General features: G+C 36.7%; 1 protein-coding gene across 3 annotated transcripts in view; it reads left to right on the top strand.

Moving 5' to 3' along the window:
- LOC135216268 (serine/arginine repetitive matrix protein 2-like) overlaps positions 1 to 21,542 on the top strand; it is a 350,391-nt gene that overhangs the window by 68,674 nt on the left and 260,175 nt on the right. Inside the window, exon 1 of one of the 3 annotated variants that reach the window (XM_064251451.1) lies at positions 16,707 to 17,945. The exons of the other annotated variants lie outside the window; for them this stretch is intronic. Within the exon in view, the coding sequence (XP_064107521.1) occupies positions 17,925 to 17,945 (21 nt within the window). The 5' untranslated portion in view covers positions 16,707 to 17,924. Of the gene's footprint in view, positions 1 to 16,706; positions 17,946 to 21,542 lie in introns of those variants that run through there. 3 annotated transcript variants of the gene reach the window in all.

Raw genomic sequence — 21,542 nt, forward strand, 5'->3', positions numbered from 1 at the left:
GCCTCAGTTATATATATGTGTTATATATATATAGATAGATTAGATAGATAGATAGATAGATAGATAGATATATAGATATCTATCTATCTCTCTCTCTCTCTCTCTCATACTATATATTATATATATATATATATATATATATATATATATATATATATGTACATATATAGATATATCTATATATCATATCTATATATATATATATATATATATATATATATGTACATTATATAGATATATATATCTATATCTATCTATCTATATATATATATATATATATATATATATATATATATATATATATATGATAATGACATTTATACATGCACACATATTTAAATCAGTAAATACTACGCACGTCACGGCGAAAGCCAATTGCGCCCATATTGTGTTATGCTGTGAATGGTTTATACTTTCAAATATTAAGCCTCAAATACGTCTTAATTAATATCGAATTTGCTTTACCTAGGGAATAACTTCCACCCAAAGGGAATTAGACTTGAGTATAGCTTCCACACTTCAAGTGGCGCCGTCTCTAGAACCGTTTAAACTTTAAGATTCGTAAATATATATTTAATACTTCAACTAAATAGTCTTGATATTGTTACGAATATATTTTCAGCGACTAAGATTCTCATGTATCTCTGAACAATCTTCACTAAATCATGGTAACCTCTGTCTCGAGGTAAGTAGATAATTGCTTCAGATCGCCTTCATATATTTATAAATACCTTCGACATGGTTATACATTTGTTGTCGTGGATGTGCTCAGTTTTTAATCTTTTGAAACTTTCATTACTAAATAATAAGTCTATAATTGTACGTAACTATTCCTTTTGAATGAGTCAATTTACTATAGTACATTCACATCAACCGTGCCTTTGATATCTAGGCCAGTCCCTTACGACGCTCCTGATTGGCTGTTGATAAACCAATGACAGGGCTGGAAGCTCTCATTCTCTCTCGAGAGTTCACATGGGTAGGATGTGTTCCACCTCTCCTGAAAGAAGTATAACTCAGGAGAGGTGGAACATAGATCCTACCCATGTGAATTCTCGAGTTTCCAGCCTGTGAGTGGCTTATCAACAGCCAATCAGGAGCGTCGTAATGAACGGGCCTAGACATCAAATGCACGGTTGATGTGAATCTACTATAGTTACTTTGACAGCTCGTTCAGTGCAGTTATATAATTTTAATATCGTAATGATAAGGTGACATGCGCCGATACCTTAAACTAAAAAATGTCTAAGCATTAAATATCAGAGTAATCAACTATATTAATTACAGATACAGAACATACGCCAATTGCTGAGCCATTCTCTCTCATCGCTCACAATTTCAACACATAGGACGATGAACACATACTCCGGCAGGAAGTCAGTCTTCTTCCCTTCTGCATTACATATATCAGTGGTTGAGCTATTGCATAGATGGAAATATCAGAAACAGGCGCACAGAATTCGAGAAGTTAAGAAAAAAAAATCAGAATTCAGAATTACTTAACTAATTTTCAAATATTAATAAGTTTAATAAAAGAAATAGTGATTCCCTGTCTTCGAGAAAAGAAGGCGGGAGTGTAAATGCCAGTACTAAGTTATGTATTGGCGGAAGAATATTCTTGAGGTTTTCTTCTTTTTTGTTAGCTCGCCATTGTTTCAAAAATCATTAGAAAAAATGAAAAAATAAAATGAAACTGAAAAAAGCTTAAAATATATATAAATTTAAATACAATATTTTGGCGGTTTTTGCGAAACCAGGAGCACTAAACACCTAGGGGTCTATTAACCAGAAATGATCAAGGAACACAGCTGAGTGGTTTGTCCTGTCCGAGGATGCATGTCATTTGGGGGGCGGGATACGATTTACTCTCAAATGATCCTGTGGTAGGGGTGTAAGAATACTACCACCATAGGTCCTGCATGTCGTAAAAGGCGACTAAAAGGACAGCTGCTGCCTTGCAGTCTTACTTTTGAGTAAAAGACTAGGCCCACTACCAATAACTGTGGTTGATGACAGCAAGGGCATGCGGTCTTAAAAACTCCTTCGCCAAACAATAAACCATGCCTGATGATGCCTTGGATAGAGCAGTGGAGACTGCGCATCAGGCAACCGACCTCTTAATGTAGGGATAACGATGGGAAAGAAGATACGATTTGCTCTCATGGGCAATGGTTCCTGCACTGAAATACGCAGTGCTTTGGAAATTTCGCTAAATCATTGAGGTCCCATTTGTGTATCTAATTTCGGGTAGTTTGCACAGTTGCACTTTCAGGGGGCCCGGCCGTGTAACAACTAACAACCAAAACAAAACCTTATGGCTCCGTACAGGTAAGTAGTTAGACCTTGACTCTACACGACCCGTCGATGCCATTTTTTCTTGCCTGAACAAACGAGCTTGCCAAGAATCATATAATATGTGGATAAGGCGCGCAGCACCGTTCCACCACGCAGACACTAATTCACGAATTTCCAGAACAGGGCCGAGAAAAGTGTTTTTTTGTTTTCGTCTAGCCGCCATCTTGCTTGTATTCTTCCGCTTTCTAGTCGGAGCTCAGGGCCATCCATCGGTCGGTTTTGACTAGAGAAGTGGTCGAAGGTAGGCTGGGCCCCTTAACTGCAGACGCTCCGAGAAAGGAAAAGCGTGGGTCTCCGCCCTTATAGAAGTAATAAATCCACATCCTTAATAAGCTTCCGTTTTCTTTGAATCTTACCAAATATTCAGAGAAAACGATGGCATAGAATTCCAACTCTTGGCGTTTGATGGGAGAAAACTTTCATTAGTCATTTATTATTTTGATTGAATAAATAGTACGAAGGTCAATTATTTCCACCTAGTAAATGCGAGAAGAGGCGGTCTCACGGGTTCCACGATCGGCCTGTTAAAGAAGAATAACTGCAAGGGAGTTGGGTTAAAAATAAAGTAGAAATATTGGATTGTATATGATTTAGAAATACCTGTAAATTTTCGGGGTTAATTTTGTTGCAAAAAAGGGATAATAGAGATGAATTAACATAAACAGTTTGGAGTAACATAAAGTAAAGTTAAACTAAATAATAAGTAAAGTAAACAATTAGGAGAATAAAGCTCTGCAGCTCATAAACAGTGTAGTGTGCCCGCATCTAAGTTTGTGGAGTGAGCGCTTAGGAACCAGGAACCATGAACCAGTAACCTGGGAGTAGGTGTTTCTTAAGGTCTGGAACCGTGGATCAACAAAACGTGCGTATTAATAGAGCAACGCAATCAGAGTTCAACAATACACATTCATATAAAGGATTGCATTCAGCTGTCCAAGTAAATACCATTTGTCTTGCCGATAATTAGATCACAATTAAAAACAGGTTCATTAGCTTGATAGAATCGGATAAATGCATTACTGTGAAGTTTGTACCTTCAAGCAATGAATAAGGTTCAGTTACTTAGGTGAAACCAGAAATTTCATCAGCCATCATAATCAATTCAATTCATTTTCGTTATAGCAATGACATATGTAGTTTATATCTTGAATCCAGTCATTTTCCTTACCGAAAGATTAGCTTACTTTTGTCAATATATCAAATAAGACAAAATCCTTTCACTTACTCCACACATAACGTAAATTCTCCCGTAGTCTAGCTACACGTCGCATGAGACAAATAACAATGGATTTATCAAAAAGTTCTTCCCGTAATTAAATACTTCCGTCATTACAAGGAATTACACCCTCTGCTGAACACAGAGAGACGTAATAGCTGTTACATGACCGGCAATTAGTGGCAATACGTTGCCTTTGTAGCGAAGGCAATCTCTTGCCAATAAATTGGCATTGCAAGATTAATCGTTATGGCTTTATTATTCGCAATGCGCAAAAGGACTAAGCCGTGAGTTTGTTGCTTTTGTTTCTGTTGTTCTTGTTGTTGTTAGATAATTATATAAGCATGGACGTTTTAATTTAAACGATAAACAGCAATTAACGTAATTAATGGAGAACACATAAAACAGGTAAAAAATGCACCAAAGTTTCTTCGGCGCAATCGTGTTTTCTGTACAGCGTATATAATGCTGTGTGAAACTCTCAGCCGCGGCCCATGGAACTTTCAGCTACGGCCAGGTGGCCTGGGTTGTTGGGTACCTATAGCGTTGTCAGACGCTCGATCATGTCTAAATCAAACCTTAAATAAAATAAAAATGAATGAAGCTAGAGGGCTGCAATATGGTATGCTTGATGATTAGAGGGTGGATGATCTACACACCAATTTGCAGCCCTCTAGCCTCAGTAGTTTTTAGATCCGAGGGCGGACAGAAATAGTGCGGGAGCACAGGCGAATAGTCATCTCAATAGCTTTCTTTTACAAAAAACTAAAACTTGAATATATATCTATGTTTCGTGAAAATATACATTAGAAGTAATATAATAAGCGCAACTACACAGTTACGCAAGCAATCACATCGGCAAAGTCAGAATATTCGAGAATGCAGTTATTCATATAATATGTCTTCCTGTGCTCTTAAATAGTGATTTATCATTTTATTTGCGTACAAAGACAATGACAGATGCCACTCTTAAAAAGAGGGCAAGAGAAGGGACGTAAGAGGCTATAATTTAGAATGGGATTAAGGGAGACTCAAAAACAAAGGAGAAACAGAAAGTTGGCTGCGCAGAAGTTTGAGGAAGAAAGGCACTTAAAGAATGCGCTATACTGAATAAATGAACAGATAAAAAGTAAAACGATGAATGATGGAATGCAATTTCTCTAAGCTAACCAAACGACTTATTAAATCTGACTTCAGAAGAAAAAATTACAGTGATATATATATATATATATATAATATATATATATATATATATATATATATATATATAAAAAACATCTAATTTTATCTTAAACCAATTATTAACATTTAAGTATTTAACAGTTTAAAGACTTGATATAAAATCTATATTTTTGTTTTTTAAACGACATAAAACGGTCATATATAAGTCTTCTTTATCTTGACATCATGGATGAGGATAATTACATACTACTGGAATATTGACCTAAAAGGTTAAGGGCATATTTGATGTTTATTAAAACTAATATCTCAGTTAAACAGTCAATTTTTATTGTTAAAGCTAATATACAAATGATTCTCTGGCTGTTTTAACTCTGCTAAGCTATTCATAGAAGGACGAACCTTTCTGGGTGATGCAGAGCCTCTTGTCGTATTTAGGAGGCTCTACAGATAGGTTAAAGTATGTTGGAAAGGAAATCTCATGCCTATTTACCCTACACACACACACACACACACACATACACACATATAATATGTGTGTGTCTTTGTTCGTGTGTGTGTGTGTATGATCAATTGGCATTATATTTCCTTCCGAACATTAATTGTTAATTGTAATTGATCACTAGATTTTTTCTCTATATTTCAATACCTTCTACCTGTCTGTAGAGCCTCCTAAATTCGACAAGAAGCTCTAACATCACCCAGAAAGGTTCTTCCTTCTATAAATAGCTATAGAAGAGTTAAAACAGCCAGAGAAGCTTTTGTAAATACGAAATTAGCTTTAACAATGCATAATGACTGTTTAGCGGAGATATTACTTTTAATGACTATCAAATATGCCCTTAACCTTTTAGGTGAATATTTCAGTGGTATGTAATTATCCTTATCCATGACGTTGAGGTAAAGAAGACTTATATATGACCGTTCTATGTCGTTTAAAAGACAATACTATATATTATATATCAAGTTGTTAAACAGTTAAACACTTAAATGTTAATAATTGGTTTAACATAAAATTAGATGTTAAATAGTCCCATACTTGTTTAACTTCTTTTGGAAACAGACGATGAAGCAGGTTCATCAAAACTATTTTACCCGTAAGAAAATAAATATTTGCGAAGAGAAGCTCTCTTTTAACATCAACATGACACGTGAGATCAACTTCATATCTTTGTCTAGCTAAACAGCTTCTACAGAAAGCTAGAGAGTATTGAAAGGAAAATTATGAAAAGTTAATGGTCAATCTCATTTAACAATGTACATTTCAAGAATATGCATATACATAGCGTGGGGCTAGTAACCTCATCCCTGAATACTAGTTAAGAAATCAGAAAGCCTTACCCTTCTAGCGCCATCTTCCTCACGCCCCCATAAGTTGTAAGGTGAATAAATTTATATATATATATATATATATATATGATATATATATATATATATATATATGCGTGTGTATGTGTGTGCATCCGTCTATCAGCTAATTTCCTATACTGAACAATAAGTAATGACTTCTGTGAGAATGGTGATGTAAAAAATGTACGGATTTAAGATCTAGATTTTGTTAATACTCCCTGGAATCTCGTGTCTCTGATTGTCATTTAAGTGTTGCAAAATCCTCGCAAAATAATTGAAAATGAATGAAATATCCGACAAAGCCTTTGTGTTTTATTTAGGCCTTGAAGAATATTACACTTAATTTATATGCATTCGTTATTGCCAAATAGATATCAAGCACTGTGACTGGAACAGGAAGCAAAGAAAGGGCGATATCCCTTAATAGGAGGTAGGAGGCGAAAATTAAAATACCCTTTCTAGAGAGGTAACATCAACAAAATAACTTCCGCGTCATTTAGTCATATAAAAACGCCACTTGGAGGGGAATTTTCGTTTATTTTTGTAACCCAGGCCCGAAGAGGGATAGTAAAAAGGAAACGCGAAAGAAATGGATGGAAATAATGTTCCAAGAAACAAAATCGCTTCACAGAGGAACGAAGGTTGCATATATCATCCGATGACATTGCTAATATAAAATAAGCGTGGAATTTGTTTATATACAGAAGTATATTTAATTTTGGACAGAAAGTAAGGAAAATAAGTTTTATAAAAGCGTTCTTCACAACATTTCCGTTTCTATGTCATTCTTATGATCGACATTTTAAAACCGATTTCATGTCGTTTCTCATTCTATCTGTTCTTCCCACTGCAATGATGGAAATGCCCCGGAAACGGACGATGACGACCCAGTCTCCTCTGGCCAAATGCAACCCCGTATGTCAGGTCATCTGGCGCCGCTCGGTGGTGAAAGTGTGACTGAGGGGCTGACAAGGGTGTGTAAGGCGTCTTCATTAAGGAAAGGTTCCGACGAAGTAATGGATGAGCCGAATAATTGTTTTTCTGTATAAAAGTAAAGGTGACAGAGGAGACTGTCACAATGGTAGCGGCATTACTTTGCTGAGCATACCTGGAAGGTGAACGGCAGGTTTTGATTGAAAAGGCAAGGCAAATGACACAGTTGGCAAGGAGTAGAAGGTGTGTAGATCAAATGTTTATTATGAAATATTAACGTGAAAAGTTTGAATAAGTGTAAAAAACTTCATGTGGTATATGGAGGGTGGTGTGGATAAAAATGGTGTGTAATGTAAATTACTGAGAACGATGGGAAAAAATCTTATTGAAGCAAAGCATGTTAGAATGTTTTTGTGGGAAGTGACTGATTAGGTCAGGGGTGGGCAATCGCTTCAGTGTCAGGGCCACATTAAAAAAATCATGATTTTATAGGACCGCATAGTATTAGGCAATATCATTAATATTTAAGATAGACAAAATAAAAGTTTTTTAAAGAAAAATTAGCAATTAATTTTAATTAAAGTACTGTTGAAGATTCACATGAAATGCTGTTATTTGAAATGCAAAGTAACTCATTTGGAAAACAATTTTTGTGAATCAATATTTTAAAATAGGAACTTCCCATGAAACACATTTAAAAAACAAAATAACCTTTCTCTTTCAAATTTACTAAAATTTGGCGGGCCGTAGTTTCCCCACACCCGGGTTAGGTGTACAAACTAAGCCGAGACAAAAGTTTCTTACGCCTCTATGTTTAAATATTTGTTCTGGATGGAGAGATGCAAAGAGCCAAAGGTAGGTGCTAAGTTGTGGGATATGAAGTTGGGGTGTAAAAATAAATATTAATGATTGCCTCATCACTTGAACTTTTGAAACTTTAATCGCACAACATCCTTAAGGAGATTATTTTAAAGTCCAACAGTGTATGGAATACTAACAGACCTCCGGAACTGAGAAGTTCGACAGCGTATCAGATTTACCACATATTGAGGTTGCTTTCTAGTGGAGTGTGGAATAGGCTGATGTTTGCAGACAACACAGTTTGACTGAAGACGTTGAAGAGGAACTACAAAGATGAGTGGTAGAGTTTGAAAGTGTTTGCGAGAAGAAAGTTGCGAATTAAATGTGAACGAGGGAAAGCTTAAAAGGCAAATGGGAATAGAGCAGCGAAGGTTATTGCGGACAGTGAGGACATGGAAGCAGTATAGATTCTCAAGCAGTCAGAAGTAAGTATCCTGGAAGTTGGTAAGATGAGAGAATTCAGCCATAAAGGGAGCGAAGCGAGATAGGTAGTTTGGTGTGGGGATAAGATAAGGAGAGATGGCTTTTCTAATTGAAGCCAAGGTTGAAATATATGAAGGGCTTGTTAAACCAATTCCTTCGTTTGGAAGCGAAGTGTTGGTGCTGATTGGAAATGAAAAAAGGTGGAAGCAAAAGCGATAACATGTTTAGGTAATATTTTTGGCAGACGAATCGTTGCAAAACTGACGAATAGGGAGATACTGGGAAGCCGTAAGAATCAGCGTAAGTGAAAGAATGGAGAACGACAGAGGGTGAAAAGAGAATACAATTCGAGAGTGTTGGGAGAAATGAAGAGAGGAAGAGAGGAAAAAATGGAAATGTAGTGTGTGAGAGGGAACTGAAAGGAGAAGTTTCAGCTTCCAGAAAGAGAGTGTGAGAAAAAAGTGAATAAGGCAGTATGTGTAGGGTGGTGGGGGCGAAGGGTTGGGGTGGGGGCGAAGGGTTGGGGTGGGGGCGAAGGGTTGGGTGGGGGCGAAGGGTTGGGGTGGGGGGGCGAAGGGTTGGGGTGGGGGCGAAGGGTTGGGGTGGGGGCTTGTTGTTCAACGTGTTATTAAGTTACAGAAAGTGGCTATGTAGTGGAAGTTTCCTGCACAGAAGGTTCATTCACAATTCAGCGGTTAAGAAGCGGGAATGTGGCAGTGATCACTATCACTATAGGCAATGGCAGGAATATAAAAGAGTCAGAGATTGCACAGCCTTACCCTAAGGACGTAACGTACTGCCCCAAAACTCAGACATGGGTATACCTTTGTTCCGTATGCATCTAGGCAAGCCATTAGTGAGAGAGGCTGCCTCAAGCTGGACAATGGGGAATGTAAACGTGGAGTTCTTTATCCAAAGGCTGTCATAGTTACACAAAGAGAAAATATATATGGATATCCACTGCAATTTATTATTTAAACAAGCTTGTTGGCCCGAACTACGTGCGCGGGAACCCGGGGTTGCTGTCTCCCCTACCATCCCGATCCTCTACCTACCTTGCCCTCACCAGGACGGACAAAAAGGTTTGCAGGAGGAGGTACATCTCTCCCCTACCCTCTCTTACCCCTACCTACCCCGCCCAAACCCAGGGAGGACAAACCTGTTTGCAGGGGGTGGCTGGTTGTGTCATGTTTCCCCTACTGTCACCCGGAGAAGGACAAACAAGATCAGATCCTCTCGAATTTTATTATTATAGAATATGTATGTATGTATGTAGTCACAATACAGCCAATGAAAACATCAAATATATTGACCGAATACAATTACCTGTTAATGATACCAACGCAATACCAAAATGGCGTAATAACAGAAAATTGTTCTTTTATATCCAATAAATTGCATATACTAATATCTGCACAAGGAACAAAGAACCATTTGAGAAATGGAACCGAACAACATTATTTGAGATTACGGACCTGAGGAAATATATCAATATCGGTTTATCAATATCTCTGTCTCTTAATTCTGATTTGTCTTGTTCGCTTTACCTCTACGTTTGTTACCGTGAGCTTTATTTCTCCGTTTTGTCTGGATCCTGTTTTGTACTGCTTTGTCTCACTGATTAACCCCCCATCCTCTCTCTCTTTTTCTTCCAAACGCTTGCCTCTATTTTCCATCAGGCTGATGTCTCATTCTCTCTCTCTCTCTCTCTCTCTCTCTCTCTCTCTGTCTTCTTCTCTTTCACGCACTAGTCTATTCTTTTCTCTCTCTCTCTCTCTCTCTCTCTCTCTCTCTCTTCTGTCCTTTCTTATGATGTCACTGTAACTCCTCCCTTCCATTCCCCGATCTCTAACTCTCTTATAGGTCAAAAATCTTTCCAACACCTCCCTCTTACCCCATAAATCCCAACCCCCTTCTCTCTCTCTCTCTCTCTCTCTCTCTCTCATATATATATATATATATATATATATATATATATATATATATATATATATATATATATTTAGATAGATAGATATATGACACGGTCGCACACACACAGATACGCATTAAAGCAATCCAACAGGACACGTGATGAAAATGTGATTATAATAATTATTTCTGAGGTGTCTTGCTGCTGTATTTGTAGTTGTCTTCTTACAAACGCTATTGTCATTAATATTGACTATTTCCAATGCGATAATTAAGGTACAATCATGAAAAGGATGGATCTCATGACTATTTTAGATTTACTGATGCAAAATCTATTAAAGCTGATATTACTACTCGGTCCACAAATATAATTTCTAATATATCTGTATGCAGTTGATTATGCTAGTAATACTCCTACAACTACAACTATTATTCTGTCTGCAACGTTTTACTGAGCTAGCACATCACAGTCTTACCATAGGTGCGAAGTTAAAAGCGCCATCATCTGTCTACTGAAGGACGTACCAAGAAAATAACTCTACGGATAATTTAAGTCACATTTAATTTACTATAGCAAGAATTATTATCTAATAATTTCAGGATTAATTATGGTATTATCATCGCTCGCCGTTTGATCATCACTATAAAATCTGAAACCACACACACATATATATACACTGTATTATACTATAAATGGGTGAACGTAATCGTTCATTCCTCTACTTACCACTAATTATCAATTGTGTCATCCTGACTCAGTTATCCTTTTATTTCTTATACATGGACAATATTGTTTGTGACACAAAAGTAATGGTATATTTGACACTTCGTAAGCAACAACAACACCAATAATAATAATCATAATAATAATGTACAATTATATATTAAAATGTTACCAATTTGTTTTTACGAGACTGGGAATTTCTTAACAACAACAACAACAACAACAACAACAACAACAACAATAATAATAATAATAATATAATAATAATAATGATAATAATAATAATAAAAGTTTAATAACAAAATATTTTTTATCACTTAGTGTTTCATGTCTTTCTTGCGTGACCAAGTCTTCGTTGGCATCCAGATAATTTATATGATTATAAATCACGTGATATACTTGACCTTAAATTTTCTACACGTGTAGCTACGTACTCACGTACACATATAATGAAATAGCATATATATACATATTATATATATGTATATATAAAATAAATGTCTTTTTGAAACACAGGGGACATATATGGATATATATATCTATATATATATATATATTATATAATAATAGATATATATTAATGTATGTATATAGATATAAATTTTTTACCACACCACCGTGATTCCATTTACATATATCGAGCTACAAAGGTCCTTTTTATTCATTATCAGCTAAAAAAAATGTCCCCTTTCGGTTAACATATATGAAAATATATAATTCCGAGGTAGAGCGAATTGGTATTAAGGACATTTGTAGCTCGATGCGATATAAATATTATAATATTATATATACTACTATAATATATATAATATAATACTATATATATATACGTAATATATACACATGTTTTATGTATATATATAATGTGTATATATGAATAAATGTCTTTTTCTGTACACATATATATGCATATATATATATATATATATATATATATATATATATATATATATATATATATATATATATATGTGTGTGTGTGTGTGTGTGTGTGTGTGTAACCTAAAATTTGAAGCCTCCAGCTCATTATTAGGCAAATTTATTTCCAGCTTGGGTCGCTAGCGTTCCAGCATCTCTTATACAAGCGTAGAACATACATTTTCCCGGCGTTACTCCATTTGCATTTTATAAAAGAGCAAAACCAGTAGGTCCTTTCGACGAGAATTTGGGTCAGACTTTGTTTTCAGTCGTGTTGTTGCAATCTTTGGTTGTTTTCGTTCTCATTTTGTTTTGAAGTAGTTCCATTACTAGTTCCACGTTGGCCGAGTGCATTTCGCGCTCGGCTACCAATCCAGTGGTCCGAAGTTCGATTCTCGGCTCGGCCAACGCGGAATCAGAGGAATTTATTTCTGGTCATAGAAATTCATTTCTCGATATTATGTGGTTCGGAACCCACAATAAGCTGTAGGTCCCGTTACTAGGTAACCAATTGGTTCCTAGTCACGTAAAAATATCTAATCCTTCGGGCCATTCCTAGGAGAGCTATTAATTAGATCAGTGGTCTGGTAAAACTAAGATATACTTAACTTAAATTCCATTACTATTTTGATCCTACCTGATTTAGTTTAAATTTATGGAAACATGTTTGGGCTCTTATTAGTTTGCAATGTAGTTTTTGATATATTGATTAACTATTTCTTTCAAAGCACTGATGTATTTTGTTTTGGTTTGCAGTGCTCTTTGGTTTATCATTTTTCAGTTAATCAGTTTTAGCCATTAACCCATAAATGCATCTATTTTCTTATTAGATAATTTTCTTTGACAATTTCATATTTTTCTATTGTTTTCATATATATTTGTATTTTACCGATATTTTCATTATCATGGCTCAAAAGTATGTTTTTTTGGATTATCAAAGTTCAAAATGATTTTTTTTTCTTTGGATATGTCTCATTATTTTTTTCATTTTGCAAAATACTTTGGTTCTTTCCAGTATCAGTTTCAAAACTGATATTTATCTCGTCATTCCGGCCTAAAGCTCTGTAATGCCTTATTATTCTGTTACTTTTGCTATTATTTTGGTTTAAGCTTATGTTATTTTCCATTGGTATTTTGCGTACTTTCCATAACTTCCATTTAAATATGATGTATTTTGTTTGGTAAAATTAACATTGAGTTACTATTTCTTGGAAACCTTATTTCTTACTGTGACTTAAATATGTTACTTATTCTTATGGTTTTGGATGTACAATATTTTGAGTATAAAAATGAAAGCATATGCAGCACCAATCTGCTGTTTATAGTATTATAAGATTTTGTGATGATTGTAGATTCAGCCGTGTTCCTTTATGGCCTTATATTATTTTTCTGGATTTCCCAGCACCTTCAGGATTTATATAATGAACACAAACACACACACACACATATATATATATATATATATATATATATCTATATATATATTATATATATGATATGCGTGTGGGTGAATAAAATAAAAACAAGATTAACACGCACGCACACACACGCACACACACACACCCATATATATATATATATATATATATATATATATATATAATATAATATATATATATATATATGTGTGTGTGTGTGGGCGATTAAAATATGAATAAGATTAAAATCACAATTAAATGTTTAAACCTCAAGGGAAGAAATAGCACATTGAGTGTAGGTCATTTTCATTTAGGAATACAGGCAAGAAATTGAAATGTCCTGAATATGTACTAGTCAATGCATTAAAAGCAGCAAGAAAGACTTATTTTATCAAAACAAAAAACTATTTGTACTATCACATAATAACAATAATATAAAAGATATATACATCTCCTCAAGAACCATATGCTTATGGAGTAGAAACATGGGCTCTGAGAAGAAAAGAGGAAGTAAAGCTTGAGAAAACAGAGATGAGAATGATGAGGTGAATTATGGGAATATCGCTGCTTGAGAGATTTGAAAATGACGAAATAAAACGAATGGCAGTCTTAGTAAAGATTACAGAGGTGATAAGAGAGTCACGATTGAGATGGTATGGGCATGTGTTGAAGATGAGATGGTTGACGAGGAGGGAATGAAGAGTTCTTGGGAGGAACCTGTTAGAGGAAGAAGATCGAGAGGGAGACAGATAATTAGACGGCGAGATTAAGTGAAAGAAGATATGGAGAGAGGAGGTTTGGTGGAGGATGATGCCTTTGATAGAAGGCAGTGGAGAAGGCGCATCAGGCAACCGACCCTTTAATGTTGGGATAACGTTGCGAAAGAAGAAGTTACTTAAAAGAACAATAAAAAAGTGAAACTTGGACTTATAACAAAAAGATTTGTAGATCAAAGTACATGTAACTTTCACACTGGTCAGATTGGAAAAACACTGTAAAAGAGAACAGAACGCCATAAGAAATGTGTAAGATATGCAAAGGGAAAAGGGAAAAATGTGTACATGTTAGTGAAAACAATTATACAATCAACTAGGCAGGAAATAGGAAAAAAAATGCCTATTCTGATAGTGCTCTGAAAATAATAATATCCTTGAGTCTATTTCTATATAAGAAAGTAAGCGTAAATTTATGAACATCAGTGAAGGCGCGTTTGAAATTGATCTTATAATTTTAAAAGAAATATGTAAAACGTTTCATTTAAGCAAGGTACTAGAAATGCATAGAAAAAACGTAATACCTGAAGAAACGTAACACCTGACCTAAGCACAGATGGGGTTGGTAGCTCCTATCCCCCCCCCCCCCCCTCCCCCGACACCTGATTTTTAGTTTCTAACGGATTCGGAGGTTTGTTTGATATGTTTTCCAAGCATCAGGGATATTGTGATTTTCTCCGCTATGTATTAGTCCTTCGTCAATGGCTTTGAGATAAAGTTGAAACCGGACAGGACCTACACCTAATATGTTATTTCTTCTCTTATGGTTTTCAGTGATGTGATATATGATATGATACGATATATATATATATATATATATATATATATATATATATATATATATATATATATATATTTAACGAAAAATTGTCACTGGGAAGATAGATGAAATATTTAGTTACTTCATGGGCTTGGGGGATGAGGCCATAAACCAAAAATCAATGTTGGGAAGCTTGCAACAGACCTCAGCAGTCTGACGTGAGGATAATGGGTCACAATGACACCAAGAAGTTTACACAGTGAGAATAATGAATCACTCCATAATTTATTCTCTATTAAGAAGCAGAACATATAAAACTTAATTGTGAAATTGACGAGGGAATGTGACATTAACTAATTCTTGTTAAAATTCCGGTTTTAGTTTTCTGTACAAGAAAGCTATCGGGATGTCTATTTGCCTGTCCTTCCGCCCTTTTGTGTCCGCCCTCAGACCTTAAAAACTACTGAGGTTAGAGGTCCTAGTAGTTTTTATTTGCGTCTGCCACCCTACAGGTGCCAACAAGGGCCACCACCGGGCCGTGGCTGAGAGGTTCATACATCATTATACGCTGTACAGAAAACTCGATTGCACCGAACAAATTTCGGTGCAATTTTTACTTGTCTATAATCGTTTATAAGAATTTAGATAGATGTTACAGTTATGTATTGATGTAAGCGATGGCAACGATTTCATTATTATAACCTTTTATAACTGATACATTTCACATCCATACAATACAAATTTACTTTATTTTTTAGCAAGATATCACAAAAGCGAACTTGGCTTCCTGTAATTTGGTAAAATATCTTTTTTTTTTTCATTGTATCTGTAATAAATCTAGTACATTCAGTCATAAAATTATGAAAGCACAATTGGTAATGATTTTTGTGACCATTTCCTTGATAAGAACTAATGTAGTGGCATAGTCAATGATTGGGTATGGGGACTATCCTGACGTCACAGTGATGCCATAGTGTCTATGGAGGTCCGGAGAATCATTGCGTATCTCTCAACTTGTACCACAGTAACTTTAATGTGAACGTAATGTTGGAGAGACCCGGGAGGGGGCCCCACTTCAGGAGGGGCCTTCCAGGGAAGGAGGATATGTTGGTAACGAATGGAGGTGAACACCTACCCTCCCAACTTTATAAACCACCTATCCTAATGGTGGCAAGGACGGGATGGGGTATGGAAATAAGGAACAGAAAAGAAAGGGGTAAGCCTTGGCGGGACAGGACGGGGCTGGGCTGGAAGGGAACGAAACGATACATTCTGGAACGTCTTTTGATCTTGAAATTGAATCGGTTTTGTCCGGAGCGGCTCACTTCGATCGAGGTGCTGCTGTTGCTGCTGCAGTCGATCGAACTTGCACTCAAAGGACATTTCTAGCGAAAAGTAATCAAGGTATCTATTTTATATATCTGTTTACGTCAACCATCGGGAATGGTTCCAAGATCATGTCAACGCAGACGAAGTGAACTGGAGCGTTCAGATCGAATCATTCTGGAGACAATCATTGGGGTCTGTTCACGGCCCGTCGACGAGGCGGTGGTGCCATCTAGCGGCAAGTATCTAAAGCAGAGGTCCGCAGCTCCTTGCTCCTAGAGGCCAGTAGTATGACGATCATCGGTGTCCGTTTTGCTTAAAAGATAAACACCAGTTTGAGTACTCAACATCCGCTTTATCCAGACGATAATGACTATGATTATTAGGTTTAAATGACAGGCAAAAGACACACATGACACGAAATGTTCGAAATATCTCACATGGGCGGGGAGACGCTTGCGTGGAATAGCCCACCGCAGCGGCTCTTAGCCATGCATTTCCCGGGCTGGAAAAGAGAAAGAGAGAGAAAGAGAGGCCAAGTAGACTACTTCTCCCCGTCCATCCTCTCACCTCCTCAGTTGCATGATGTCTTTGCCGCGGAAGGGATGCAGTTTTTGTAGGTCTCCCAAAGACACCGCCGACATGGTCCCTCTCCGTCTCTCGACCACAACGCGTTCCCGTCTGTCTTTAGGGTGATTCGAAGTGTACCAGTGGTGCACTTACTCTCGATATCCAAAAAAAAAAAAAAAAAACATTTTGAAGTGACTGCAGACGCGCTGGGATGAACTTGAATAATAACAAGTGGTACGAGAACTCATAATTAAGCAAGACGAAAGTAGAAGGGCGCCGTTAATTTCATGTACAATTTCGGAAGGTGGGCGTCTCCCAGAGATCACAAATATCTCAAACTTCAATCAGATTCAGTCGCACTGGTGGACGTCACGAGGGACCATTTAAAGCCATGACTTCGGAATCGAGTCGAGGTTAATTAACGTCAAACGCGCGCACAAACACACAAACACACACACACACAATACAACTAGCTCTCGCCCTCCCCGCAGGCAGGCAAGCAAGCAAAAGGGCAATGTCAGGTACGCACTGCCCTAGGCCGGTGATACATATGCATCCCCTCGTCGCCCCAGGCCTGAATCTCTCCGTGGCGGACACGCACAGTCAACCCTTTCGGGAATTATGAAATCTACGGAGACCCCCGGGCCCTTGTTGCAAGTTGCTTCGCGCGAATGACGTCCGTCGAAGCTTAGAATGAACCGGAAGCAGCGGCAGCTACGTCGGCAGCAAGCAGCAGACACCGAACAGCAGCAAGCAACAGCCGAGGAGCGACAAACATTACACAACCAGCAGAAACCACAAGCAACAGCTGAGAAGCAGCGAACAGCTGACGAGCAAATAACGAGCAGCTAAAGGCAGCAGCAGCAGCAGCAGCAAAAGTAGCCCGGAAGCAGCAGCAGCCAAAGCAGCGGCCAGAGGGAGCGGGGAGGCAGCTAAGAAAGCATGACCGATGCAAGAAGGCGTGGTGGCAACCACTGCTTGTGCTTCTCCAAGACGGGGTTCACTCGCTTTCGCGTGCGTTGTGTGTGTTAGCGTGCGTCGTGTGTGTGCGAGCGTCTGTCTCCTGAAGCGACCGAACAGAAAGCAATAGGATGATTACAGAGACGATGGCAGGGCGCCAGGAAGACCTGGGGACGTCGCAGCAAAGAAATATTTAAGATTCTTTTATCGGACTCCGACGAAACAAACAAACAAACAAACCGCCACCATGGGAAACGGAATGAACAAGGTAAGTTGCAATCTCTTGCCACGTGTTTGTTGTGGTGTTCAGTCTACGTTTGTTTGTTTGTTTATAGTTCAAGTGCTTTAGGGAGCGACTGAATGCCACTCTGCAGTGTTTACGTCTTTGTTATGGTTTATTATTCGTGGCTAGTGCCTTGTAAAACATCAACCTAACGAAACTTGAACACTTCAGTCATAATTCATGTTTACATTTAAACAATATGCAATTCATGGTTATCATTCTATCTATTTATCTATCTATCTAACCATCTATCTATATATTCTATATATATTATATATATATATTAAAATATGATATATATATATATATATACTAGATATATATACATACATATATATGATATAGTATATATATATATATATATATTATATATAATATATAAAATCATCAGTGTATAAGATAATACACACACACACTATATGTATATTATATATTATATAGATATAATATATATATGTTTGTGTGTGTATGTACGTATGTATGTATGTATTGCATGTATTACGTACCTATGTATATGTACTGTTACGCTCGAACAGGTGTTAATGCATATAAAAATAACCCCAAACATTTAAACATCATTTCTATAATAAATGAATTTCGTAACCTTTCATGAAAATGAAGAGCAAGAACCAACTATGTCACTAGACTTACGAAACGCGAAACCTACGGGAGCTGGTTCGTGCAAATAATTCAGAATCCAAGAAAGGTTTATGGATTTCTATCGACACCCACGTGAGCTGCTCCACCCAAAGTAGGGTCTGCCTCGTCAAAAAAGTCAACTATTTTTGGAGGAACTGTTTGTTTTGTCTCACGTCGACGTTCCTCTAATTCATTTACAATTTTCGTCTGTGGTCGATTGATGCTTGTAGTACTATAAATACTTAGATATGAATGCGCTCCCTGCGCAAAATCATAAATTGCTTTCGTTACTCAATGAATTTTATCATTAACGCGATTGAATTAGTCTCCTTTCTTCAAGTGTATATAATGTATATAGATACGGCAATGATAAAATAGATGGAAGAATGTTGCCATCATCGCTACTGCTACGATTATTAATGAATAATAACGGCAGCATTAGAAGGTGACAATGGCAGTGACTGGGACATTGTTGTCTCTGCATTATTCCCTTATTAACGTCAACGGATTATAATCATAACCACTATGGCATTTTACCATATATATATATATATATATATATATATATATATAACTCGTTATATATATATATACATATATATATATGTATATATATATATATATATATATATATATATATATATATATATATATATATATATATATATATATATAAGCGAATACCACAGGAAAATGACAGGCGGAAGATCAGTACCAAGCGCTTTCTCTTGTTTATTCAGGTATCGTCGGGGCACAAATGAAATACAGTTAGAAACAAGGCTACAAGGTAAACAGAACGATCAAGAATACCAGGTGGTTAATTGTCATAAGGGTCAAAATCAAAGAGATAATCCGGGACCACTCAGGCGGTCACAAACTGAAACCATAGATATAACCAAAAGAGATACAGAAGCTTAGCCATACAAAATCCAAAAACATGTATAAAAATGGTTATGTTAATTTTGTTACTTATATTTTTCAACAACTTTTTTTTTAATTATGAAGGCATCGAGTTTAAACAAACCAAGACATATATTTAGAACACTTCCATTTTTTGACTTGATGAAGCAAGATTCAATGATATTCCTTTTAACTGGGTCGCTACACGGGACTAAAGATCTTGCTTCACTCCAGTTAATAGGATGATGTAAATCTCTCATTTGATATTTGGCCAGTTCTCGCAGAATATTGGTACTGTTTGATTCGTTGTGAAAGTGATTTTCCAGTTTGTCCGTAATATATTTTATCACACTTTTTGAAAGGAATTTCATATATGCACCCAGAAACATCTTTAGGAGAATTTTTTTTGTTACTAAACTCTTCACATTAATATTGCTGAAAACAACATTTATGTTGAAAAGCTCTAAAATTCTAGGAATTTGTAAGATCTTTCATCATATGGTTATTTGAGAATATTATACTTATTAAATTCAAGTTTATCATTAGTTAAATAAAATGTTTTCTTAACTCTTTTCCATGCAACATCTACAAAAATCCTTGGTTATTCAAGTTTCAAGGCAATATCATGAATAGTTTTTAATCTCAGTGTCGATAAACTGCGGACTACAGACACGCAGAGCCCTTAGGAACATGCCAGAAATAAACCCAGAGGATTTAGTACTTTGATGGTGATTGGAATAATAATGAACAAAAGAGGCAATGTTAGTTGATTTTCGAAAGACTGAAAAGGTGAAACTTATATAATTTCTATGGACTGTTACATCAAGAAAATTCAAATTCAAATTTCTTTCTTCCTCTACAGTAATTTCTATAGAAGGGATTAAGTTATTTAGCTTAATCAGAAACTCCTGGGGATTTTCGTGGACTGGCCAAATACAGGAAATGTCATCCACATATCAAACCCATATAACTTTTTGAGGCAAAATTTTGCCCAAAAAAGTTATATTTCACCTGTCCATAGACAGTCACTTACGTTCAGTCCGATGTAGAGTTGGTATTAGAATAATGAAAACTTTCCCTTGAATGTCATGTCCTACATATCGTCTATAAAGTCATTTTAAAGGCAACTTGGGGATATCGTAGCCCTAAAAGATCTGAGTACCGACTCAGTTGCTTCTTGTTGTATTCTCGTGACTCACTGCCACTGATTTTTAAAATGAGGTCTGCCATCGCATTCGTATGTAGCACCTCCCCCAAACCCGACGGGAGCGCTTACGAGCCAACGTCGCCTGGCTTTCATAGGCTGTTACCATGCCAAGTATTGACTGGACTTACGTGCCATGTCGTGAGAATTCCCGAATCCTCTTTCTTCTAAACGTGGCACGTATGGTTTTGCTCTTCAAGACCTCAGGTGTACACTTCGGAAATCGCATTTATACACTTGCTACGTAAAAGGAGCGAATATGAGTCAATTGGTCTAAACATTTTTTGATACCGTTCAATTCCAGAATGTGGAAATTCCTGCTTTCCTCTGTGTTTCGTCATTCCTCTTACATGACTTCTAATGAATGATTTTGCGTCAAGGAAACAATAAATCCATGAACCCTAGACTTCCCTGATTTGAGTAGCTGCCCAACTGTCTCTTAATGACAATTCCTTTTTGGACAGTAGCGGTCAGGAAACATGCACGAGTATAGCAGGTGGAACTCTCGTTAACTATATATACCACGAACTGCGTTTACTTTTACGACCCATGACCCGGCCGTCCATATGCTGGATCTTGGACGAAAATGTACTGCCATATGGAGCATTAAATCTTAGTCAGCCATATACATCGTTCGTTCCTATATAGTTAAAGAAACGCCCGTGAGTATTAATACTTGATACTCAAGGAGTAATACCCAAAAGGACGACAGCAGGGGATGAGTCAGCATTGCGTTCAGAGACCCGGAGTAATGGTGGAAGACAACTGTCATAATTTCTTATAACATTCCTTTGTCAACAGCTGCTATCACTGCCCATCCATTTGCTAGGTGAAAGATA

The sequence above is a fragment of the Macrobrachium nipponense genome, chromosome 19 (assembly GCF_015104395.2).
Source record: "Macrobrachium nipponense isolate FS-2020 chromosome 19, ASM1510439v2, whole genome shotgun sequence".
Taxonomy (NCBI): Eukaryota; Metazoa; Arthropoda; class Malacostraca; order Decapoda; family Palaemonidae; genus Macrobrachium; species Macrobrachium nipponense.